This window comes from Cucurbita pepo, chromosome 2 (assembly GCF_057944985.1).
Source record: "Cucurbita pepo subsp. pepo isolate OVF chromosome 2, ASM5794498v1, whole genome shotgun sequence".
Classification (NCBI taxonomy): Eukaryota; Viridiplantae; Streptophyta; class Magnoliopsida; order Cucurbitales; family Cucurbitaceae; genus Cucurbita; species Cucurbita pepo.
The window spans coordinates 6992745-7020080 of NC_141799.1; the positions used below are offsets into that span (position 1 = coordinate 6992745).

At 37.8% G+C, this 27336-nt stretch overlaps 1 protein-coding gene and 1 non-coding gene across 2 annotated transcripts; one reads left to right on the forward strand and one right to left on the reverse strand.

Annotated features, from left to right (window-relative positions):
• Positions 1-5400: 5400 nt before the first annotated feature.
• On the reverse strand, positions 5401-5481 carry TRNAL-AAG (transfer RNA leucine (anticodon AAG)). Its single transcript has one exon. It is a non-coding gene; the product is annotated as a tRNA-Leu (tRNA).
• An 18718-nt stretch (positions 5482-24199) lies between these two features.
• On the forward strand, positions 24200-26644 carry LOC147793451 (uncharacterized). Its single transcript, XM_087121103.1, has 4 exons — positions 24200-24727; positions 24914-25057; positions 25147-25243; positions 26019-26644. The coding sequence occupies exons 1-4, from the start codon at positions 24200-24202 to the stop codon at positions 26642-26644; spliced, it is 1395 nt and encodes a 464-aa protein (XP_086977229.1).
• Positions 26645-27336: the final 692 nt, after the last annotated feature.

A 27336-nucleotide genomic window follows, 5' to 3' on the forward strand; every position in this document is an offset into this window, starting at 1 on the left:
CGATCGTTATGCCCTGCATAGCGCTGCCATGACGATTTTAGTTTTAACGGGTCCTGGTAGGCCCCTAGAGCATGCCCACCGGCTAGGGATAGTGGCCCAGCGGTGTGCGAACTAGCTGGTGAGCCCATACTCGCACGTATGAGCTGCATGTAGAGTATATGGTACACGTCCACGATTACCTGTTAGGATTACACCGTAGGGAAAACGAAACGAAACGACACGAAATGAAACGAAACGAAACGAAAGATAGGTCCCATCATTTCATTGCATGTGATTGTTGCATTTAACCCCAATAGTGGGGTCACTTACTGAGTATTTCTTTAAATACTCAAGCCATGTGCTACTACATTTTTCAGGTTAAGGCAAGGCATCCCTGTATGGCTGACGACGACATCGCAACTCGAGATCATGGCACATGCATAGGATAGTGGCATTTATTTTCTTAGACTTAGGATAGAAGGATGTTTAAACTTAAACGCTTATTTATTTTATTTCGAGTCTTTTGTTGTGTCGTTTTAAAGATGTTTTCGAAACAGGTAAGTCCATAGCTGTGTTTTAAGTTAAAGGTTATGTTTTATGGAATTTAAATGAAGTCTTCCGCATTCCATGTTTATGGTACGTATACAGTAGCGACCTTAAATTAAGTAGAAAATTTCGGGTCGTTACATCATGCATTATGTGTGTTCATGCATCTGGAGGGATACCCCTATCCCATCACGAGGGTACGGACGTGTACATCCAATGGCAGGACAACGACCGTTATACTTTGCATAGCGCTGCCGTGACGGTTACTAGTTCTAACGGGTTCCGGCATAAGGGGCTCCCAGAGTATGCCCACCGGATAAGGAAAGTGGCCCAGCGGTGTGCGAACTAGCTGGTGAGCCCATACTCGCACGTATGGGCTGTGTGTAGAGTATATGGTACACGTCCAAAGTTTACCCGTTAGGACAGCACCGTAGGAAAAACGAAACAAAAATATAGGTCCCATCATATCATTGCATGTGTTTGTTGCATAATCCTGATAGGGGGCCACTTATTGAGTATTCTAGAAATATTCAAGCATCGTGCTACTTTACTCTTTAAGATAAGGGCAAGACACCAATGTGACATCGACGACGGCATCGAACACCCCGGGACCGTGGCACATGCATAGGGTAGTTATTTTTCCGTTTCGTAGTCTAGGTTGAATTCAGTTTGCATCATTAGTATAGGTTAGCATAGGTTGAATTGTATTTGCATAATAAACCTTAGGATAGGGTAAGACATTCATTTCAGTTTTGGTCCTTTTCCTTTATTTCAATATTGTTCTTTTTCCTTTCTTTCCCTTGTATTCGTTTTCTCTTTCACGAGGCAATAAAAGGCGAGGGTAAGCCGCATTTATGATCAGGGCTCATTTAATGTAAATTTTGCATTTCAAGGTATAGTAATGACCTTAGATTAAATATGAAAAATTTAGAGTCGTTACACTAATTGAAAAATCTAACCTTAGCAAAATCATTTTCATACATTTACTACTATTTACTAGTTTTCAAAACGATAGCTCCCCATTCATAGTACAGATATTGCTAAATCTAAACACCATCAATATATCAATTAACAATCACATTCCATGCTAGGTAAATTATAATATAACAAAATAACAAAATTTGTTATCTTTTGTAAGGCATACCTGACAGTGATAGTGCATCAGCAGTGGGCTATGGAACTTGCCAAGCCTACCTCGTAAGCTAGTCTACAGAATCCATAACCTAGAGCTCTGATACCAACTATTAACTTCCAATTCCACCTCTCGTAGATATTAGTGGGACTAGGCTAGTACATTTATATCTTCAATGTATTTGAATATAAATGTTATATTTGAAAATTGATTAATTGGAAAATTGAATTAGGATGTTTCCTTGTAAATTAAATTTGATATTTTATTTATATCATTATCTCCCATTCTTAATGAGATTAGGGTTTCCTTAAAATAAATATATTCCAATTCATATTTTAGTTAAAAATTTTGAATTTAATTTATATTTATTAGTTTCTGATGGGATAACTGTAACGACTCTAAATTTCAAGTAACCTAAAAGTGCTACCATTTCAATTGAATGCGATGTGCTGTGGGACGTCGAGGAAGAGCATAGCATCTGGGAGGTTTCACACAAACCTATGGCATCGATTATCTCGAGGCGTTTTCTCCTACAAACTCACAAAAATTCTATACGGGGCATTCTGTGAGTTGCAGCTAACCGGATTGAAGAGTAAGATGCAGAAGAAACCAAAACCTTATACTCTCCTTCCTGACGATTTAACATTTCATGTGAAAATAATCATTTAAAAATATCTTCATAAAACAATGTCATGGACTTACATGTTTCAAAGAAATGTCTTTAAAGCGACGCAAACAAAATATTAAATAAAACATTTAAATACCACTATTCTATGCATCTACCATAATCTTTACTTGCGATGCTTTCATTAGCCGTACACGGGTACCTTGTTTTTACCTGAAAAGTAGAAGTAGCACACGACTTGAGTATTTTAAAAAATACTTAGTAAGCGACCCCACTATTGGGGTCAAGAAATGCAAACACATGCAACTCATGATCAGGAACCTATTGTTAAAATTATCATAAAGGTGAACTCCAGTTCGAAAAAATTAGATGTGTATTACTTCCCTACACATGGTCCACATGTGTGAACGTGAGCCCACCAAGTAGTTCGCATCCCCTTGAGCCTATATAATCGGGCTAGTTATCTATAGTCGGATGAATGGAGGTCAGCAAACCCTCTAATATCATGCAATCAAGAGGAGAATGTCCATGTGGCTTCATTTCTTGAGATTAGTACTTCTGAAAATTCCTCAAAAATTAGTTTTCATGATATATATATTTTTTACCCTAAACATACAAACGTTCAAATTTTAATTAGTTTTTTTTCTGGGATTTGAACCTATGCCCTTTCAGACCAGAACCTTAATCTGGTGCCTTAGACTAACTCGGCCATCTCAACATTTTTTAAACCAATTTATAGAGACGTAACTTCAGCCAAGTACCATTTCTATAAGGCTGGCAGCTTAATAGCCTCGTCACACTATCCTATATGACCAACTTGGGTCAAGCTCGACTATACTAGATTCTTGAATACTTTCCATCTAAGAGGGAAACTAATAGTTCCAATCTAGATCACTAATAGAACTCGTCATGTACTAGAGAAAATAAAAAGTGATCTTATCTCTAGGGTTATTTGGCAGACTGTTCATAAGGCCGGTAAGCTTTGTTAGTCATCCTTAGCTTTTATGGAGGTTTACTAGATGTTTACGAAGTCTAGGCTTTTTTAAATCTCAAACTCACATTTTCAGGACACTTGGGACTAGATGATCAAGACTAATCCAATTTTTTGGAGCACTATGGTATCATCTTTTATCACTGCTGCAATGGAAATATACTTACCTAAGTCAACGTTAAACTGCCTTAGCTCTGGCGCATAAACTTAACTTGGTACAGTCATAAATGCCTAGTTAGGGAGACCATCATAAGAAATACATCATCTAAATACTCATGAAAGCTCAATAGAAAGATAACATCATTCATATTCTAACAATATAAGGCAAAATATGCTCGCATGTTACCATGTCGTAACGATCCCTACAAGTAATACTTGAGGAAATTCAGAAAAGCTACTTACTTGGGTGTTGCATTCCTTCTCGAGCTCATTGTTTTGCTTACTAGAAGCTCAAAAGTTTCTAAAATTTCTCTCGTAGTTCCCCACGCATTCTTAGTCACCGCACACGTAACGACCTTAGATTTTTGCTACCTAAGCTCTTATGTGGAATTTAGCTCTTAAAACATCATTATTAAAATCATGATTTCAATATAAGCATAACATCATCATCATTGAAAATATGGTCATGGTCTTACGTGTTCAAAAACATAATTCAGAAACAAAAATTAAAACGATAATAATAAATAATTCCAAAAACACGAAATGCATAAAAACGTATCCAAACGTAAGTCTTAGAATTTAAATATGCTACTAGCCTATGTACATGTGATGGTCTCTGATTGCGATGTCGTCGTCAACCGTACATGAGAGCCTTGCCTTTACCTAAAAATGATGTAGCACACGGCCTGAGTTTTTCGAAGAATAATTAGTAAGTGACCCCACTATAGGGGCCGTGAAAATGCAAATACATGCAAGTCATGCTCTAGGGATCTATTTTTAAAACATCGTAGGGGTGGCCTTCAGCTCGGACTAAATTGAATGCGCAGTGCTTTCCTACACACGACTTACATGTGCGAGCGTGAATCCCTAGGCTGTCCGCACCCCCTGGACCCATCATAGTCGAGTTAGCTGTTCGCTGTGACGTCCGGAGGTCAACAGACCCCTGAGTGTCATGCATGACATGATCACCATCATCCTCGTAGCATACGCATCTGTACACATCATCGTAAAAGGGGAAGTATCCCGATGTATATGTACACACAGAAATGCATGAGGTCCTTATGGTTTTTCATCTTTAAAAATATTTTTATGACACAACCCTAATTCCATCCTTATATTACTATAAGTAATATACATGCATTAGTCTTTGTTCTTTCATCATCATGAATATTATTAACTAGGGTTGTGTCCTATGAAAATATCCTCATAATGCAATATGACATTCATAACATGCTTCTTATTTTGATATGGAAAATACGTCATATTAAGGAAATAACATCATCTTACATAGTCATATTAACATGCATCGTCATCATAAACACATCATAATCATCGTGAAACATCATCAAATGTCATCATATAACTCATACACATCATTACATCATATCATAGGTTATACATCATAAATAATCATCAAAGCATTATCAGCATAAAGCATAAATGACACGAGTTAGTGCCACAAAACATGTGTTCTTATACGTTAAATAATTGTCTAGACTATCTTGTAGTAAGACCACTTACTTGGTTGGCTTTAGCCGGCGTTTCCTAAATTTTGAGTTCACTAAGCTTTCGTTCATCGAAGTTACTTCAAATGTTTCCAAGATTCATTTCCTATTAGATTATCCACTCCATTTCGTTAGTATTTCACAATTCTAAATAAATTTTAAATTTCAAAAACATTTTTAAGATTGCGCTGGTTGTTTGACACGCATTGCCTAAATTTGAAATTTCTTGAATTGTTTGGTACATTCTTCACGATATCATGTTTTTCTTAATATTTTCTGATTTTTGTATATTTTTTTTACATAATTCGGTAAAACTCGATTCCTTATCTAAAGCTTAGGAGTTTTCATCCCGGTTTGGAACAAAATTAATCTCATACAGTTTTGTTAACTATGGAGTAAAAAAAAAAAAATAAATAAAAATAAAACGCTAATTACCGTTCTTAAAAATAGAAAAATAGAAAATTGTTGAGAGTGGGATTTGAACCCACGCCATTTTGGACCAGAACCTTAATCTAGTGCTTTAGACCAACTCGGCCATCTCAACATTTTTGGGACAAATTTATAGAGATGCGGCTTCGACAAAGACCCGTTTCTATAGAGGATTGCAGCTTAATAGCCTCTTCACACTATCCTATGTGACCAATTTGGGTCAAGCTCGACTATACTAGGTTCTGGAATACTTTCCATCCAACGGAAAAACTAGTAGTTCCAATCTAGATCACTAATTAAACTGGTCATGTACTAGAGAAAATAAAAGTGATCTTAGCTCTTGGGTTATTTGGCACATAAGACTAGTAAACTTTCTTAGTCATTCGTAAATTTTGTGGAGGTTTTCTGGGTTCCCACAGTCTAGGCTTTTTTAAATCTCAAACTTGCATTTTCTCGACACTTGTGACTAGATTATCAAGACTAATTCAATATTTATGAGCATTATGGTATCATATTTGATCGTTGCAACGATTCTAGAGAGCATTTGGTGTGTTCTTCAGTCGAGGACTTTGGATTCTTTTTTAGCCTTTCAAATAGTGGTTTGCAAATTGGTCCGATATTTTGAAAGAAATCAGACACATAATTGAGACATCCCAAAAATCTTTGGAGTTGAGTTTTATCCATGATTTGATCCGAAAAATTTGGAGCAAACTCGATGGATCTTTGGAGGGGTTAATTAGACCCAAATGAATCTCGAATGCAAGAAAACTGATTTTTGTTTGAAAAAGTTTAATTTTTTGTTTAGACACAAGTAAACCATTTCTTTTGACTGCAGTAAAAAATGTTTGAAGATGCTTAAAATGTTAATCGATGTTTTGAGAGAAAATCAGAACATCGTCAATATAAACAATTGAAAAGTCTTGGAAAGGATTGAAAATATCATTCATAATTTTTTGAAATTCGGATGGAGCGTTTTTTAGCCCAAATGGCATAACGTTCCATTCGTACTGTCTGAAAGGAACGTTGAAAGCCGTTTTGTACTTGTTTTTTTCCGAAATCTGGATTTGCCAAAATCGTGACTTCATATCAAATTTTGAAAGTACTTTTGCATTTGAAATCTTTTGCATTAAATCTGATTTATTTCGAATTGGATATCTAATCCATTCCAAAACTTTATTTAAGGGTTTGTAGTTGTTTACCAGTTGCGGGACTCCTCGTTCCTTCTTTGCTTGGTTGTTGATGTAAAAAGCCACGCATGACCAGGGACTCTTTGATGGCCTAATAAGACCTTTCTGCAAAAAATCATCAATTTCTGCTTTGCAGAATATTAGTAATTCTTTATTCATTTGAATAGATCGAGCCTTCATAGGAATATTTTTCTCCTCGAAGTTTTTGATATAAGGAAGAATAACAAAATACATATTTTTACATAGATGTACATAGATGTATTTACATGAAAAAGAAAGAGTACAATAATAATAAGAAAAATCAAAATAGACAAGGTGCCAAAGAAGGAAAACTGGGAACATATTCCATTCACGGATTTATTTATTTATTTATTTTTTATTTTATTTTTTTAAACGACTATTCAGTCATTGAGATGATGATATCTACCAAGGTGGTTGTGAATCCAAAAATGAATCATTAAGATCATAGATCGTGTCTTCATCTTCTTCCTCTATAATAGAAGGAGAAGACGTTGAACCGACTGATGTGGCTTCTTGAAGAAGCTTTTGAAAATCAGCTTTCGAAGTTGTCTGGGCTAATGCGGCGAGTAGCCTCGACTTTGAATTAAGGAATTCAGAGGTCTTCTTCTTGGATAAATCCTGAAGGTGGCCATTCTCAGATAGCCAGACCTGTACCGATGTCTGCGTGGGTATAAGTATATTTATCCCACCATTTGATTTTGATAATTTTGAAGACCTGTTTTATTTGGTCTTCGGTCTCTTTAATTTGAAAATTCCAAGTTAAAATCCAAGGAATTTGAAAATATACGCAAAAGCGCATGATCAATGGAAATGGGATTTTGAATATGTTTTGAACAAAATAGTGGAACGATTCTTGGATTGGAACTGGAAATATATCTTTGGCTGATCCAAACATTTTCCACCATTTGATGAACCAAAATGGATAATGAATTTTATGAGCATTCTGGCAGAATTGAATGAACCATGAATGCTCGTAATTTTGATACCAAATGACATTGAACCATGCCATCTGATAGTCTCTGTATGAGTAAGAATGAGGAACAAAAGGTTTTGAGAATGTCTTTTCCGTGTATGGGTCTTGATTCCAATACGTCGGATTCATGACTTTAAAAATTTTTAATTTTGAATACGCGATTTTCGAAGGATCATCGCGACTCGGAATATGAGTAATTTCGATGGACTTTGTGTCGACTAGAATGAATTCATAAAACCTTCTGGTTTTATGAAGATCGTCTGGGATATAAAAGAATCCCGATGGATAGGCTTTTTTAACGACTTCGCCGATTTTCGGGTCGTCGTATTCTGGTTCTACCAGAGCTTCTGGTATAGACACAGATTTTTAAAAATAGGTTTTCATTTCAGGAACTGGAGAAAAACGAACGGGAACAACCGCGTCCGAGTAGGTCGAGGGGACAGAAGGTCCCTTTGAAGTGGAAGAGACAGTGGGTCTCGATGGAGTAACGGCAGATGGCCGTGTTGAAGAGGCTGAAGGCCTCATCGGAGTGATAACCTCCACTGTTTTTGAGAAAGCTTTGCTTTAGATCTGGTCACCAATGTGAAGCTAGAATCCATTGCATAGCTATCGGATGTCATTGGAGTAGGTGTGCTTGAAGAAGCATTGGGCTTCTTCCCTTTTTCTATCACTTCCTTTCCGGTCATTGCTGGGAGATGGAGATGGGTTAGGGAGAATTTTTCTTTGAGAGTAAGAACTCTCTTGAGAGGTAATCTGCCAAGGGGTTTTCGATCCCTTGTATAGGCAAAATCTGAAAGTCGAAGCAAGATAAAATGGCTTGCCATCTAGCAAAAATTTGTTTAGACACAAGATTCTTGACATCTTTTTCTAAAACAAATTTAGATGCCCTTGAGTCGGTTTTGATAACAAAACTTTTGTTAATCAAATCACTTTAAAATTTTTGTAAACAAAGTACTATTGAAAGTATTTCTTTCTTTACTGTTGAATAATTTTTTTGAGTAGAATTCCATATTCCCGAATGGAAACGGACAATGGATTCTTTCTTGTCAAGGGACTGTTTTAGGATTCCTCCATATCCAATATCGGATGCGTCGGTCTCCACTATTAAACTAGCCCTTGGGTTTATCAGCGATAAACACGGAATTGACTTGACAAGGGATTTGATTTTTTGGACTGTTTTTGTATGTTCTTCAGTCCAGGGCTTTGGATTCTTTTTGAGTCTCTCAAAAAGCGGCTTGCAGATGGGTCTGATATTTTGAAGGAAATCAGACACATAATTGAGACATCCCAAAAATCTTTGTAGTTGGGTCTTATCTGTAATTTGATCTGGAAAGTTTGAGGCAAACTCAATGGACCTTTGAAGGGGTTTTATTAGACCCAAATGAATTTCAAATCCGAGAAAACGGATTTTTGTTTGAAAAAGTTTAATTTTGGGTTTAGACACAACTAAACCGTTTCTTTTGACTGTCGTAAAAAATGTTTAAAGATGCTTAAAGTGTTGATCGATGTTTTGAGAAAAAATTAGAACATCGTCAATATAAACAATTGAAAAGTCTTGAAAATGATTGAAAATATCATTCATAATCTTTTGAAATTCGGATGGAGCGTTTTTTAGCCCAAATGGCATAACGTTCCATTCGTATTGTCCAAAAGGGACATGAAAAGCCGTTTTGTACTTGTCTTTTTCTGAAATCTGGATTTGCCAAAATCCTGATTTCATGTCAAATTTTGAAAATATTTTTGCATTTGAAATTCTTTGCAATAAATCTGATTTATGTAGAATTGGATATCTAATCCATTCCAAAACCTTATTTAAGGGTTTGTAGTTAATTACCAGTCGCGAGACTCCACGTTCCTTTTCTGTCTGGTTGTTGACGTAAAAAGCCGTACATGACCAGGGGCTCTTTGATGGTCTAATAAGGCCTTTCTGCAAAAGATCATTAATTTCTGCTTTGCAGAATGTTAGTAATTCTTTATTCATTTGAATAGGTCGGGCTTTCGTAGGAATATTTTTCTCCTCGAAAGCTTTGATATAAGGAAGATCAACTATACATTGTTTCCTATTCCAAAAGGCATTTGGGATATTTGAACAAACTTCTTTTTCTAATTGAGTTCGTAAAGTTTTGATTTTAAACTGGACAGTTTTGTTTTGAATTTGTTCTTCTATTCTTTTGAATGAAATTTCTTCTTTCAAGAAATTTCAAAAAAGAAATTTGTTTTTCTTTATAATTTAATACATTTATTGATTGAATAATTGTATTCTTTTGAAGGTTATTTATTTCGCTAATCCTATGGGGTAAAGAAAGTTAAATTTTATCTTTCTTTCCTAAGGCTTTTGATTCTAACCCTTTTTCAGTTATTCTAAAAGGATATAATTGAGTAATGAAAGGAGTACTAGTTCTTGTCCTAAGTCTTTTACTAGAAGGAAGGAATTTACGAAGCAAATTCCATCATTGCAAACATGAACTTTTGATAGTTTGTAATTAATTTTGAGTTTGTTGTTGTTAGCACCTCTAAGGCCCTCAGTAGTTTTTTCAAAATACTTTGTAGGTATTAGGCCTTCTTGAATGCAATTTTGATCGGCTCAGTATCTATGAGAGCATTTAGTGTGATTTTGAAATCATAAATTTTTAAGGTAACGAGAGCGTACAATTTTTGAAATTGAGAAGTGGTGATGGCTCCAACGAAGGAACTTTGAAAATCTTCTTCATCCAGGTTCGGTTGCGCCGTTTCCTTTTGTGCTGGCAGCCTTTCCTGAAGATTGAGAATTTCTTGACGAAGCGTATAAGATTCTGACCTGGTTTCAGATCTTAGCGCCTGTACCTCTTGTTTGAGATTATTAATCTCTCTTTGTAAATCTTGAGTAATGAGTTCCCTCGGTTTTTCAAATCTTTGGAGAACAGATTGGAGTCTGTAGGGATTTCTTTCTTCCCTTTCAGTTGGCTTAGAGATTGTCATGGCATCCCTAAGTCGTTGAGCAATCTTCTGTTGAATTTCTAGGTCTTGAACTTTTTCTACTACTTCGAGTAGAATTTCTTGATCCTTGGTAAGGACATTTATGCATCCTTCGCACGTCCTTTTTCCTTCTTGTTCTGATTCGTATTCTGTGCTAGAATATGAATCAGATTCTTCTTGGAGTTCGAGGATTTCTCCCTCGCTTGATTGCTCTGAGTTGGTTAGGGTCAGTCGTAATAGCTGATTTTTCAGCTCTTGATCTATATCCAACTCATTGATCTTTCCTCTGATTGGACACTTGTTAGCATAGTGTCCTTCTTCACGACATTTGAAGCAAGTTTGCTTTTTCTTTCCTCTATGGGTTTTTGTAGGAATATACTTCCTTCTTGAGTATGTTGGCTTCTGAGACTGCACGGGTTTACTCCGATATGTTTCTCTAGGCCTGTATGAATGATAAGTTTTGGATGCGTCTTAACCTTCTTTCGTCTGGAGGTTGAGGGAGCTTCTATTCCCTTGCATCCATATTGATCGCAAAATCTACCAAGCTCTTTTCTGTTTGATATCGAAGAATTGAGCTTGTTTTGAATCTTTGACTCATTACAAAGTCTGAGTCCTTCTTCTATGATGAAGGATGCTATGGATCCGTATGACAAAGTTTGCCATGGAATTGTTCCATTGTACTTTGTCTTAAGACCATCTTTGATCCTCCTTGAGAAGTGTTTTGGTAGTCCATTGACGAAATTCTCTTTCTAGAATTTCAACGAACTATGTGTTCTAATAAGAACTTTGCTGAAGTACATGTCTTTGTACCACCTGAAATCACCTAAGGTAGGGCATTTCAGATTCATGAGTATCTCGGCGGATCTCTCCTGGTATCACCTAAAATCGCCTAAGGTAGGGCATTTTAGGTTCATGAGTATTTCGGCGGATCTCTCCTGGAACTTCAGGGGGTTGCCAATGAAGATTCTATGAGGGTATAAATGAGGGTGTTGACAGCATTCTCTACCCTTTCATGTTATATCTCGGTCCTGATTGACGGACCTTCTTCTTTAATGATTTGAGTAGTTGCCTAATGACATAGTGGTTTAATATTTGTTGCCGAGTTGATTCGTCAAGATATTCGTCCCACCAGTCTTAGAGTTGCCCAGTAAATCCGGTCACTAAGACTTGAGCTATTTGATGGTCGGATTTATGGCCTTGTAATTTATACGCGTCTGCAGCCATCATCATTTTATTGACAACATTCATTATCAAATAGTCGGACAATCCATCGATATTTCATTCATAGATTGCTAGACCATCGTAATGAGCTTGAGTTTGTAGCGTCTTTTCTTCGAATTGAATATCCAAAAAAGACGGTTGAGGATACCATTTTTTCTGATTACTGGTATTATTTTGACTTCTTCTGGAGATCCTTTTAATTCGATTGTAGAGAGGTCCTTCTATCTCATTTACAATCTCGTCTTCAGATTCCTTGATTTCGTCGTAATTATTGGATTCCTTGATTTCGTCGTAATTATTAAGACATTGACAGATGAATCTTGAGGTGTTATTCCATGATTTAGAATCCTATCCAATTTTTCTTCCATCTTTGCCATTGCAGCCTCTTCTTTTGAAATCTTTTTCGTAAATATGTCAAGGTTTGCCGGTCTAAGTATTGGGATTGACTCATCGATTTTTGGTACAGAGCTGCCTGCTTGTTCTTGCTAAGTACTAGAATTCTTCGAGATTTTTCCCTCGATACTCTCAAGTTGAGTAGCAATCGTGGATAAAATCTTATTTGAATAATTATTTTGATGCTGGATATCTGATATCCTCTATGGTCGGATTACCCTTTTCTAGTCCTTCTGGAATAGTTTTGAAAGGACTGGCTTTGACCTTTTTTCCGTAGTAGTTGTTGAATTTAACTTCTTCCAACGGAGGATGTTTTGAATATACCTCGCTTCTTATGGTAGTCTTCCAGCTCCTCTGAGTCAAGGTGCATATTTGCAAAATATTTTCTTCAAACAATTCGAAGAATGGTATATTTTCTTCTATGGCTTCCATATGAGAATACTACTAAGCCCTTAATTCATTTCGCTCAGCTTCTTTGTAGGTTTGAAAGAAAGGCATTTCTTTTTGAAGAGTTGGTAGCTGTCATAAAATCTATTTTTAGAAATTCCTTGTCTATCTAGAAATCAGCCCTAATAACATTTAGCTGACTTATGGATTGAGTATCCATATCAGTATGGGTTGGAGATCTTGAGCCATCTTCGTAGTGGATTGATGCCCTTCTTCGATCATAACTGACCTCTTTTACCTTTAAGGGGTCATACATTGATCTTCAAACTCATGAAGTGCTTGGTCTAGATTTCAGGAATTCTTTTATTTTCGAATCTGACAAAGGTTCTTCGTTGAATTTTATTTCAACGCTTCCATCGTCATGTTCGATGATTTAGACTGGGTTTTGAGATTTTTTTTCTTTTTGGAAGATTTGCATCTCCTATTTTTCAGAGAGTATTTCTGGTTATTTGATCCAAGAGAGAGTTTTTGGAACAGTGACCGAAGACTTTCCAATATTTGCCTCTGTAAGCATGGTAGATTCTTTTGACGAGGATCTTAATGCTCTGGGAGAAATATTTGTATTCATGAGCGTATAATAAGTCCTGAATATGACGACTAAAGAATGAGTTCCAGCCTTGGTGTTCAGATTTTTTTGATTGTAAGTCCAGAATAAGGGCTGATAATATGTGTGAGTCGTTGAGTGACATAGTAAAATTTGGATAATAATTGAAATAGACTGGTCCATTCTCTAAAGTAGATCGAACCATTCCCGATAAAGAATTTGAGAAGTCTTCATGTCTCTTATCTCGAAGAGAGATAAAGACGGGAATATCTAATCCAAGTCTGAACAATAGTTTTACAGCAACTTGAACAAGATCAACATGAAGATAATTAAACTCTTCACGAGGTTGGAGTATAAGAGATTTTGAAAAAAGATTCAAAGATTCCCTATTGTTATGAATTGGGATATTATGAGAATTTGATGCAGGATCTTCGAGTAAAATTGAAGGTTGAAATTTGGTAGATAGTTTTAGGATTACCTCTGGAATAGTCCAATTTTGGAGTTGATCTTCAATTATGTCTAATATTCTTGATTGACCGTATTTGAAATGGTGAGATTTTCTCTCTTCTATGTTCATTTGAGCTTTCTTCTTCTTGAGTAGACATTTGAAATGATTTGATTTTTTTTGAGTTTTCTCCGAAATTCGTTCATATGATGAAGATATGGGAGACAAGAGATAGATAGAATATAATAATTCTTTTTCAGAATTTCTTAATTGATTTTCAAGAGTGAGCTATCGGCTAATCGATGCCCTCTTTACATTGATGAAGTCGTTTTATAGACTTCCGATTTGAAAGTAGATTTGAAAAAAATAAACTAAGAGATAAGATCAAATCTAGCGGGACATTTGTTTTTCTAAAACTAAGAAAAAACTTAAGCAAACTAATAGTTTAAAAGATTAATAATCGACAAAAACAAACACGGAAAATTCACATGCGAGCCTTGTGTGGCTGACAAGTTGTCAATCTTTGTTTTATCTCTAATAAAGATGTTAGGTTGCTAATAAAATTTTCTTTGGAATCTTTCGTATGACTAAGCACACAAGCTTGCCAACGGACTTATTGCGCTTCCCGCGTCTTACCACCTGGAACACAAGTGCTATTGGCTCATCTATCACATATTCCAAATTCCTCTGAAATTCTCTTATATCTTCCTACTTTCAGCACTATCATACTTAAAGATTGAGTAACTCCTCGTCCCTCACAAAATTGAGGCTTTGATACCATCTCGACGCTTAATGACTTGAACTCTAAAAATTTACATGAGCTCTGTCATCCTAGCCAACGGATATTTTAAGCCTTGCTAAAGGTCCAATAATCTACTTCTTTGTTCATACATCCTCAAGGCCTCGTTTTAAATTTTCATTTCATATAATCATAATGGAAAGACAACATAACCAAAGGGTATTTTTTGTGGTGACTCGTCCCCCAATCATTCCTAAATTTAAGATATCTTGAAAATTTCAAACTGTAGCTATCTACATGAACACCTATAAAAGTTTGACTATGATCTTAATGTCTCATTCAAAATGTGGTTCGATACTTTTAAATTAGCTCATAACTTTCATATTTGCAGTTGTGGTTTTAAAATTTTTCAACTGGTGTCAAGGTAGGGAGGTTTTTTACATCTCACTGCTTCGAAAGCTTAGCTCCCATTAAAGGCACTTATGTCATTCATAAGTCAGTTTAAGTATACAATGTTTCAAGTTTTATGGTGTTGGCTCATTTTTTTTTTTTTTTCATATTGATACTTAAATTCATATTTCATAGTGATGAAATTTCCTTTCGACACTACCACTTTTAATAGTTATAGCAGACTCTAAAATATTGTCGCCTATCAAGTTTCCTTGGTCATTTCCATTTAAAATGATTTACTCTTAGTATATGTTGGTACATTCTTTTTCATCTATATGGTCATAACACTGCATTTCTTTTAACTATGTTCAAGACGTCTAACTGAAACATCTAACCTTAGCAAAATCATTTTCATGCATTTACTACCATTTACTAGTTTTCAAAACTGTAGCTCCCCATTCATAGCACAGATATTACTAAATCTAAACACCATCAATATATCAATTAACATTCACATTTCATGCCAGGTAAATCATAAATATAACAAAACAACAAAATTTATTATCTTTCGTAAGGCATACTTGACGGTGATAGGACATCAGCAATGGGATTATGGAACTTGCCAAGCTTACCTCGACTAGTCTAAAGAATCCATAACTTAGAGATCTGATACCAACTATTACCTTCCAATTCCACCACAGATATTAGTGGGCTTATTTATATTTTGAATGTATTTGAATATAAATGTTATAATTGAAAATTGATTACTTGGAAAATTGAATTAGGATGTTTCCTTGTAAATTAAATTTGATATTTTATTTATATCATTATCTCCTAATTCTTAATGAGATTAGGGTTTCTTAAAATAAATATATTCTAATTCATATTTTAGTTTAAAATTTAGAATCTAATTTATATTTATTAGTTTTTAATGGTTAACCTGACCCTAAATTTTAAGTAACCCAAAGGTGCTACCATCTTCCTAACATAATCTTTTATGTGGCAATAATTGTTTAAAAATATATTCATAAAACAATGTCATGAACTTACATGTTTCAAAGAAATGTCTTTAAAGCGATTCAAACAAAATATGAAATAAAACAAAGTAAATATTGAAAATCAACCTGCCCTATACTAATTTATAGTCTCCACTATTCTATGCATCTACCATAATCTTTACTTGCGATGCTTTCGTTAGCCATACATGGGTGCCTTGTCTTTACCTGACTTGAGTATTTTTAAAAATATATTCATAAAACAATGTCACGACTTGAGTATTTTTAAAAATACTTAGTAAGTGACCTCATTATTGTGGTCCAGGAATGCAAACACATGCAATTCATGATTAGGAACCTATCGTTAAACCCATCATCACAAAATTAGATATGTTTTACTTTCCTACACATGATCCACACGCGCGAACATGAGCCCACCAGGTAGTTCGCATCCCCTTGAGCCCATATAATCGGGCTAGTTATCTATAATCGGAGGTATGAAGGTCAACAAACCCTTGAATATCATGCAATTGAGAGGAGAATGTCCATGTGGCTTCATTGAGAAAATTCCTCAATTATTAGTTTTCATGATATATATTTTTACCCCAAACATACAAACGGTCAAAGTGTTCTCACAAATCACAAACAAGATTTTTTTCATAAATAAAGAAAACCATAATAGAATTATTGAATTATTCTTATACTTGTACAATTATCACAAAATTATGAGTCCAAGCTTAGTCTTTTAAACCCTTATAAAAATAAAAAAGAAAATGATATAAAAGTGAAAATTGTTAGAGAGTGAGATTTGAACCCACGCCCTTTTGGACCAAAAACGTAATCTAGTACTTTAAACCAACTCAATCATCTCAACATTTTGGGAACAAATTTATAGAGACGTGTCTTCAGCAAAGACCCGTTTCTATACGGGATTGCAACTTAATAGCCTCATCACACTATCCTTAGATTTTGTGGAGGTTTTCTAGGTGTTTACAAAGTCTAGGCTTTTTTAAATCTCAAACTCACTTTCCAGACACTTGGTACTAGATGATCAAGACTAATCCAATTTTTTGAAGCACTATGGTATCATCTTTTATCGCTGCTACGATCCTAGGGCGCTCGGTTTACTGGAAATATACTAACCTAGGTTAACGCTAAAGTGCCTTAGTTCTAGCGCCTGAACTTAACTTGGTATAGTCATAAATGCCTAGTTAGGGAGACAATCATATTTATCACTAAGAAATACGTAATCTAAATATTCATGAAAGCTTATTAGGAAGATAACATCATTCAATTGCGGAGAGCATTGATCACAAAATTCCATCCTACTTTCTAGCATAAAGGAGAACATTTCAAATTTCATACATCTCAAACTCTCATCCTAGAGCATTTCAGTAATTATCCATAACATACATTGCATTCTAATCCAAAAAAATACTTCTAAAGTCTTAATCATTCATATTCTAACATTATAAGACATGATACTTACAAATATTACTTGAGGAAATTTAGAAAAGCTACCTACTTGGGTGTTGCATTCCTTCTCGAGCTCATTGTTTTGCTTACTAGAAGCTCAAAAGTTTCTAAAATTTCTCTCGCAGTTCCTCATGCACCCTCAGTCACCGAACATGTAACGACCCTAGATTTTTGCTACCTAAGCTCTTGTGCGGAATTTAACTTTTAAAACATCATCATTAAAATCCTAATTTCAATATAAGCATAACATCATCATTGAAAATATCGTCATGGTCTTACGTGTTCAAAAACATAATTTAGAAACAAAAATTAAAACGATAATAAAAAATAATTCCAAAAACATGATATGCATAAAATCGTATCCAAACCCAACCGTAAGTCTTCGAATTTAAATATGCTACTAGCCTATATACATGGCATGGTCTGTGATTGCGATGTTGTCGTCAACCGTACTTGAGAGCCTTGCCTTTACCTAAAAATGATGTAGCACACGGCCTGAGTTTTGGAAGAATAATTAGTAAGTGACCCCACTATAGGGGCCGTGAAAATGCAAATACATGCAAGTCATGCTCTAGGGATCTATTTTTAAAACATCGTAGGGGTGGCCTTCAGCTCGAACTAAATTGAATGCGCAGTATTTTCCTACACACGACCCACACGTGCGAGTGTGAATCCCTAAGCTGTCCGCAGTGATGTTCGGAGGTCAACAAACCCCTGAGTGTCATGCATGACATGATCACCATCATCCTCGTAGCATACGCATCTGTACACATCATCGTAAAAGGGGAAGTATCCTGATGTATATGTACACACAGAAATGCATGAGGTCCTTATGGTTTTTCATCTTTAAAAATATTTTTATGACACAACCCTAATTCCATCCTTATATTACTATAAGTAATATACATGCATTAGTCTGCGTTCTTTCATCATCATTAATATTATTAACTAGGGTTGTGTCCTATGAAAATGATCCTCATAATGCAATATGACATTCACAACATGCTTCTTATTTTGATATGGAAAATATGTCATATTAAGGAAATAACATCATCTTACATAGTCATATTAACATGCATCGTCATCATAAACACATCATAATCATCGTGAAACATCATCAAATGTCATCATATAACTCATACACATCATCATACATCATATCATAGGTTATACATCATAAATAATCACCAAAGCATTATCAGCATAAAGCATAAATGACACGAGTTAGTGCCACAAAACATGTGTTCTTATACGTTAAATAATTGTCTAGACTATCTTGTAGTAAGACCACTTACTTGGTTGGTTTTAGCCGGCGTTTCCTAAATTTTGAGTTCACTAAGCTTTCGTTCATCGAAGTTGCTTCAAATGTCGCCAAGATTCATTTCCTATTAGATTATCCACTTCATTTCGTTAGTATTTCACAATTCTAAACAAATTTCAAATTTCAAAAACATTTTTAAGATTGCGCTGGTTGTTTGACACGCATTGCCTAAATTTGAAATTTCTTGAATTGTTTGGTACATTCTTCACGATATCATGTTTTTCTTAATATTTTCTGATTTTTGTATATTTTTTTTACGTAATTCGGTAAAACTCGATTCCTTATCTAAAGCTTAGGAGTTTTCATCCCGGTTTGGAACAAAATTAATCTCGTACAGTTTTGTTAACTATGGAGTGAAATAAATTCCATTAAAATTGGTCCAATAATAAGAAACCTTTTGCTAGAACTCTCTCTCTTTGATCAGCTTCATCTCCAGATTTCTTGCTTTGAGATAATCATCTAAACCTTTATAAAAATAAAATAAAATAAAATAAAACGCTCGGCCATCTCAACAATTTTGGGACCAATTTATGGAAATGCAATGTCGATAAAGACCCATTTCTATTGAGGCAGCTTAATAGCCTCGTCACACTATCCTATATGACCAATTTGGGTCAAGCTCGACTATACTAGGTTCTAGAATACTTTCCATCCGAGAGGGAAACTAGTAGTTCCAATCTGGATGTAACGACTTGGGAAAAATGAAAAAGAAAAAAGAAAAAGAAGAGGAAAAAGAAAAAGAAAAAGAAAAGAAAAAGAAAAAGAAAAAAAACTTAGTCGCTGGAAAACGTGAGTTTTCCGGCGACCACCGAGTTTTGCAAATCCCACACGAAATGACAGCCACACCCCACTTAGCCTTCAGCCCACAACTCCCAGAACCTATCAGAGAGTACTTGCAAACAGAGAAAAAAAAAAGAAAGAAAATACGAGAGAGAGAGAGATTTCGAATAACGTCGGCGAGTTTGAAATTTTTTCGACGAGTCCCAAACCACTTGAAAACCGACGTCAAACACTTAGTTACCATCACGAGAAGGATCCTTAACGATAGCACAATAACTCAAGGTACGTTTTGTGCCTATTCATAAGCATTGTCGTCTATAATTGAGGTAAAAAAATTGGGTTTTCCTAAACGTTCTTAGGTCTATGATTTTAGGAACTTTTAGGCTACAAAACTTCGAGGAAGGAAAGAGGGACGACAAACGGAGAGGAAAAGGAAGAAAGAGGACCGAAATCGGCAACGGGAACGCCGAGGGAGGGAGAGAGAAAATGTGCCGGAAAATTGCGTAGAAGTCGGGTAAGGAAGAAGGATCCATCGGATCCGGGTCAGCCCAAACCGAATACCCAGACCCGAGGCTCAAACCAATCTAAGTCCAGCTCGTGAAATCGAGGCCCAACTAAAGCGGCTCAAACCTCAATCCAGCCCTGAAGCCACGATTCAGCTGAACCAACACGAGACCAGACCCACAGTCCAATCGAACCGCCCTGCAACCCAAACACTTGCGGCCCAGTCCAGTAAACCGAGGCCCAACAACCAGCCTGACCTAGTAGCCTTCTGCAGCAGTCGACTTGAACCGGAGTGTGACCCACGCCTCGACTCGATGCGCACTGTACAACGTGGCGCATTTTGTTTCTGTCACGTGGCACACAGCGGGGCACGCAGTCCCTCGGCTCAACGGCTCCCAGTGGCTGTTCGGCTCGGCTCACTGTTTTTCAGCCCGATTTCCACTATTTCGACCCTCCTAGACCTGTTTTCGGCCCCGATTAAGGTATTCGAAGTCGTTTTAAAGCCGTATTTCACATTTATTGATTATTGGTAAATTAATAACGGAAGGTGGTGAACAGTTTGATAGGAAACAAACTCCGGCAACATAGGAAGCAGCTCTCACGGAACGGGAGCTTACGTTTAGCTAATTAGGGAATACTTCAGCCAAGGCCAACCAAGTAAGTGGCCTTACCTTACTATAGGATAGGCTAAAGATTGTTTCAATTATGATGATGTATGAGTATGACATGCTGTGATGTATGTTAGATGTACGTTATTTATGTTTCAATGTATGTGAGATGTACGTTATTTATGTTTCGATGCATGACATACATGTTATATTTGATGCACTTACTAGCTTCTATGATGATTATGATGTATGCAAGACGATGTTATTAACATGATAATGTTTTCCATGTTAAACATGCCTTATGATGTTGTATGTCATATTGCATCATGTCGTAGATCGACATAGGACACAAGCCTAAGAGTAAGAAAATGATATTAATGTAAATATCCATGAGTACGTGTTACACAGTGTAACAAAGAGATGAAATTAGAGGGTTGTGTCAAAAGAGACGTATAATTGGATTTAGAGGGACCTCATGCATATTGTATGTTCATAAGCATAAGGCTACTTCCCCTAGAGATGATGAGTGCGGACACGCATCGTATGATGAGTGTGAATGCGCACATATGAGGGTGTTCATGAGGTTCATGACACTATGGGGTTCTGCTGACCTCCGAACGTCGCTATAGATTAGCTTGACCAGACGGTCTAGGGGGTGTGTAAGCGCCCTGGAGATTCACACTCGCACAAGTGAGTCGTGTGTAGGGAAGTACTACACATCCAATTTGTCCGAGGTTGGAGGCCACCCTTATAATGATTAGAGATAGGTCTCTCACTCATGATTGCATGTGTTTGCATGAGCATGGCCCCTATAGTGGGGTCACTTACTAAGTATTTCTTTGAAATACTCCCGTGTGCCATATTGTTTTTCAGGTAAAGGCAAAGCACCCATGTACGGTTGACGGCGGCATCGTGATCAGAGACTGTGGCGCGTGCATAGGATAGCTGCATTTTTAAAATTCCTAGTCTTGGTTAGAATAGGGGATTTGCATTTCATTTATTTAAATTAGTTAATTTGTAATTGTTTTTATCTTATTTTGAACTCCAGCATGATGTTTGAAACACGTAAGTCCGACAGTGTTTTCTAGTGATTTAATGTATTATGAAGTTTTAAATTTTTTCGCTAATTAAGATGAGCATCTTTAGAGTTATACTCTGCATTAGAGATTAGCATGAGACGTTAGTGGCGACTTTGGATATGTGGAAATTTAAGGTCGTTACAGTTGGTATCAAAGCTCTAGGTTTTAGATTCTGTAGACTAGTCTACAATGTAGGCTTGGCACGCTCCATGGTCCCAACGTCGATGCCCCATCACCATCAGGTATGCCTTGCATAAGATGAGAAATGAGAAACATTTTCGAACTCGCATGCATTTTTCTGTGGATATTACTTAAATTTTTATGATATTTTAAGTATTTATTAATGAGTATGATATGATGTATAACTTGTTGAGTGTTTACTTAAGTGGCATTATGATGTTTATTTATATATGCATAGTATTAAGGCGTTAGACTTAAGCATTCTTATATTGGTTTATAGAACTATGCCCAGAGGACGAAGAAGAGGAAGAGGAAGAGGAAGAGGAAGAGGAAGAAGAAGAGGGGGGCAACCCCATCTTAGAGAAATAGGACGAGGTGTGGAAGTAGAGGGCCCACCTCGAGAAGGATCAGAGGCTGGGTCGGTAACAGTTACTGTAACGCCAAAAACAAAAGGGGGGGGGGGGCTAAGTCAACTGAGGGGCAAAAATGTCATTTTGCCCCTCCAGCTCTAATAGGGGTCCAAGGAGAACCCCATCACATCCCCTGCAAAAGAAAAAGAGAGTTAGAGAGAAATTTGAGAGGAGTCAGCCGTGAAGTTTATCAAACCACCGTCAGAATCCACCTTCAGACGAGACTTGTACAGGGACTGAGAGGTTAGCGAGGCCGACGCTCCGTCAAGATCCAAGAATGTTTCGCGAGGTAAGGTTCTGAACGACATTTCTCAGATCTGAGCTTTTTCTATCTGAATCAAACCTAAAATGCTGAAATATTCACCTAGGAACAACTCTATGCACGATCAGTGTAGAAGTTTGGCCGAGACCTCAACCCAAAGGCGGAGATCCGAGAATCGTCTGAGAACGGTCAGCAAACTTCCGAAGCTCTTAACTCATCAGGTAGTCAAGCAAAAAATTACAAAAAAAATACTAGGACGTAGCCCGTAACATGATCTAGAACTTTGTCGAAGAAATCATATTGATCCGATCTACGGATCAAAAGATATGAAAATTGGAAAGGGGAATGTGTTAAGGATTGTAGAGGACAGAGAAGAAACAAAAAAGGTTCGGCCGGCGAGTGGCGGAGCGTGGCGTGACAGGCGTCGGACACTCGTCAACCGTCGGCTGGAGCAACACAGCTCCAGCAAGGCGACGACACGTGTCGCCTACAAAGCCGAGCTGAACCACAAACGCGAGCCGAGCCAAGTTGAACCGAAACGGCCGACCCGCGACTATGTAGGGGCTGCCGCACGTGGTAGGCGCACGTGCGGCCTGCGACTGACACACATCCACGCACGTGGTCAGCGCACTACTGGCGCGTGAGCGCGCGTGAAACGGCCGTTTTGGCCCGGTTGCCCTCTGTTTCCCCGATTTTTGTCTCGGTTCCAGTTCTAATACTATTTTTGCATGAATAGGGACCTAATCTAAGAAAATCAGTATTTTTGGACACCTCATGGGCAAAGAAACGCTAGCAAAACAGCACGCGTCAACCAGGTAAATCACCGCCCGGTATAGGAAGAAATACTTGTAGGATTCACTTTGATTGCATGCAAGCTAATCAATTTTGTTTCAGATTAGCTCTCCATGTAAAAAATTAGCCAGATCAATTGCTATGAGTGTATTGGGTGAATTATCTGAGTGTTGCTTGTATGCTTTAAGTTTCCGCTGTATGTATGCATGCATTTAATTTGTGTTGGAATTGTGTATTCCGTGTTCCGGGTGCTTGATGAATGAATTTGCCCCATTGAGCGCGAACTTCGTGCTCTGGGTGCTTGATGGAGGTCATAGCCCCGTTGAGCCGGTATGCCTAGTTTGCATGAATTATATATTATGATGTTAGAGAATGTTGCATGCACACTCTGTTAATTGTTAGGGCCCATTTCTATGATAAGCTTAGGAGATTACTGTTAGGAGCGATATGTCGCTCTAGCCAGACTTAATTTTTCCCTAGGAACTTAGCGGTTTACCACGGCAACAAGGTACCTTAGGAGTGTTCATAGATTGCTAGCGGTGGATCTGGGCCGTTACAAATTTGGTATCAAAACAGTCAGGTTATAGGTCCTATAGACATTTAGGATAGAAAGTCGTGCCCTCTGTGACCTCGCTCGTCAAACACATGCCGCTCACGACCAGACGTTCTCACATGACAGAAACATAGAGACAAAGGTTAAGCAAGTATTTATAGAGTATACCATGACCGACTATGGTATAATCGCACATTACTTAGGAGATGTGCTAAGAATGAATTGTAACCATAGTTCCTTTTTCTATTGTGGTAGATAATGGCACCAAAGAGACGCGAACCATATGTAGGGCCCAGAGCTAGAAGGGGAAGAAGAGAGGAAGTTTAGGACACCTCGATTCCAACACCTGAAGAGGAACAACCTGAATTTCAGGAGGAGGTTGGGGATACGCCCCAAACTAGCAAGGGGACAGTACCACAGCCATCAAGAACAAAAAGACGCCGAAGGAAGGCCAAGGCCCGAAGGCTGCTTGATACACCCCCCACTGCTCCCTTCTCCGAGGAGGTCCCAGCGGGTCCAACCTCGTGTACAGCAGTCCTGCTAAACCAACCGTTAGCCATGCCCACATCTGAGATGTTTCAGACGTTCATGATGACCTCGATAGAAAATCAGGCTCTGACGAACCAGATGATACAAACCATGATGGCTAATCAGTCAACAGGGCAAGGGGGCAAGGATTCAGGGACTATGACTATGGAGTCCCGCTACTTAAGAGATTTCCAGAGGCATAAACCACCTTCCTTTGACGGAGGCAGGGTGGATCCCATTGCCGTTGAGAACTGGCTAGAGGTCATAGAAACGGCCTTCTATTTTATAAACTGCTCGCCAAAGTATGAAGTCCATTGTGGGACATATATGCTGAAAGGAGAGGCGCACTTCTGGTGGAAGGGTGCTCAGAAGACCATTATACCACAAGAAGAGTTTATTACATGGTGTAAATTTAAAGATGCGTATCTCCAAAAATTTTACCCAATCACTGTCAGAGTGAAAATGCAGACAGCATTCCTCGCACTGAAACAGGGGGACAGATCAGTGGAGGAATATGACTTAGAGTTCAATAGGCTGGCGAGGTTTTCTCCAGCCTATGTTAGTTCTTAGGAGTTGAAGGGCGAACGATTTATCGCTGGCTTGAGGGAGGAACTAAGGGGGAATGTGGCATCCCAGTCATCCTTCGACTATGCAAAAGTCCTTTAAGTGCCGACCCTGCTCGACACGTCCCGCACCGACAAGCTACAGTTGGGAACAGCTCAATCATCCCACACTGCAGCCCAGGGAAAGGTGACAGACCCTAGCCACCCTAGAACTGGTAGATCGCCCCGTGGCCGCACTGATAAACGAAGAAGGGCTCCGATACGGAACATGACCCTTTGTCCTAACTGTCGCATCCTCACACGGGGGAATGTCGAGCAGGAACAGGTGCTTGCTACAGATGCGGCTAGGTAGGGCACTTTGTGGTGGATTGCCCTCAGAGGAATGATCAACGTGTCAACTGGCCTGCGGTACAGTATCAAAGGGGCCAAGGTGCTCAACATCAGCAGGGGCGAGCTGTAGCCCATGCAACAACAACCAGGCAAGTTGACCAGCCTGATGCAGTTGTCACAGGTACGCTACCCGTATTTGGCCATCTTGCTTTAGTATTGTTTGATTCGGGTTCGACGCATTCATCCGTATATGAAGAGTTTGTAGAGCTAGCACACCAAGAGAAAGAACTGATATGATAAGGAATCAACTACAAGGGGAATAAGATTTGGTAACCTTGTTGATCAAATATCTCAAAGCAAGAACATTGTTTGAGATTCGAATCACTCCACAAGCAAGATCGATCATGTCTAGCTTGAATGATTATTGTTGATCAAATATCTCAACGCAAGAACACTGGTTTGAGATTCGAATCACTCCACAAGCAAGATTGATCATGTCGAGCTTGAATGATTCTACATGCAATCTAAACTACATAGAATTACAAAGAAACTTAGCCATTGGCTAAAGAAAAGCACAAATGCTTCTTTTAATATATTTTTCAAGTCTACCTACAAATACAACATACATGACTTTATATAGCCTCAATATGAAACTATTAAAGACATTCCAAGAGTGGTAACATTCATACTTTATGGCCATAATTAGCCATTATCTAAATGTAACCTAAAAATTAAAAGTCTTAAAATACATTAATGAAATACAATTAATCTAAATTATTCTAAATTGTAATCCACCCAAAATGTATAACATGAAAATTTATTGCTCTTTAATGTGGCATGAATTGAAATATCTTTTGATAATTTGAACAATATTTTCTTCACATCTTCATTTAAGCATATTGTATGATTGATGTCTCTTGGTTCATATCAAGAACTTTTTGAGATTACCCTATCAGTGTCTACCCCTGCTCACGAGCTGTTGCTAGCTACCCATAGGGTTAAGGGAGGTGGTGTAACAATATCAGGGTGTGTCAACGAAGCTACACTAATAGTGTTAAGCATGCAAGACTTTGATGTCATCTTGGGTATGGATTGGCTAGGCGAGAATCGCGTTTTGATAGATTGGGAGACTCGAATAGTGACTCTCAGGCTCCCATCAAGAGACAACTTTACCTACAAGGGAGTCACTTCCAAAGGTGCCCCAAGCGTCATAACATCGCTAAGGGCTAAGAAGCTGATTCGTAGTGGCGCAAGTGCATTTCTAGCCAGCGTGACTTTAGACAATAGTAACAAACAAATAACCTCATCGGTACACATCATCAGGGAGTTCGTAGATGTCTTTCCGGAGGATCTGCCAGGTTTGCCCCCAGCTAGGGAAGTCAATTTTGAGTTTGATTTAGAACCAGGAACTATGCCGATCTCCAAGGCACCTTACAGGATGGCACCTGTAGAACTTAGGGAATTGAAAGAACAGTTACAGGAGCTGTTGGATAAGGGTTTTCATCCGACCCAGTGTATCACCCTGGGGAACCCTTGTTCTGTTTGTCAAGAAGAAGGACAGGTCCATGCGGTTGTGTATTGATTACAGGGAATTAAACAAGGTCACTATAAAGAATAAGTACCCTCTCCCGAGAATTGACGTCCTGTTTGATCAGCTACAGGGAGCAACAATCTTCTCCAAAGTTGACCTAAGGTTGAAGTATCATCAGTTGAGGGTCAGAGAAGGGGATATACCCAAGACAGCTTTCAGAAGTCGCTATGGACATTACGAGTTTCTCGTTATGTCCTTTGGCCTTACCAATGCACCAGAGTTTTCTTGGAACTAATGAATAGGGTGTTTAAGGAATTCTTAGACACCTTTGTCATAGTGTTCATCGACGACATTATGGTATACTCTAAGTCAAAGGCAGATCATGAAAACCACCTAAGAAAAGTCTTGACAATACTGAGAGCCCAGCAGTTGTATGCCAAGTTCTCTAAGTGCGAGTTTTGGTTGTCAGAAGTAGCATTTTTGGGTCACGTGGTGTCAAGCAAGGGGATTACAGTGGACCCAACTAAGATAGAAGCAGTGATGAGCTGCCAAAGCCGACTACAGTCACAGAGGTGAGGAGTTTTCTGGGGCTAGCTGGATATTACAGAAGGATTGTCCAAGATTTCTTCAAAATTTTCTCAGCACTAACTCCCCTAACCAAGAAGGGCAAGCCCTTTGCTTGGACTCTAGCTTGCGAACAGAGTTTCCAGGAACTCAAAAAGAGGTTGGTAATGTTGGTGTTA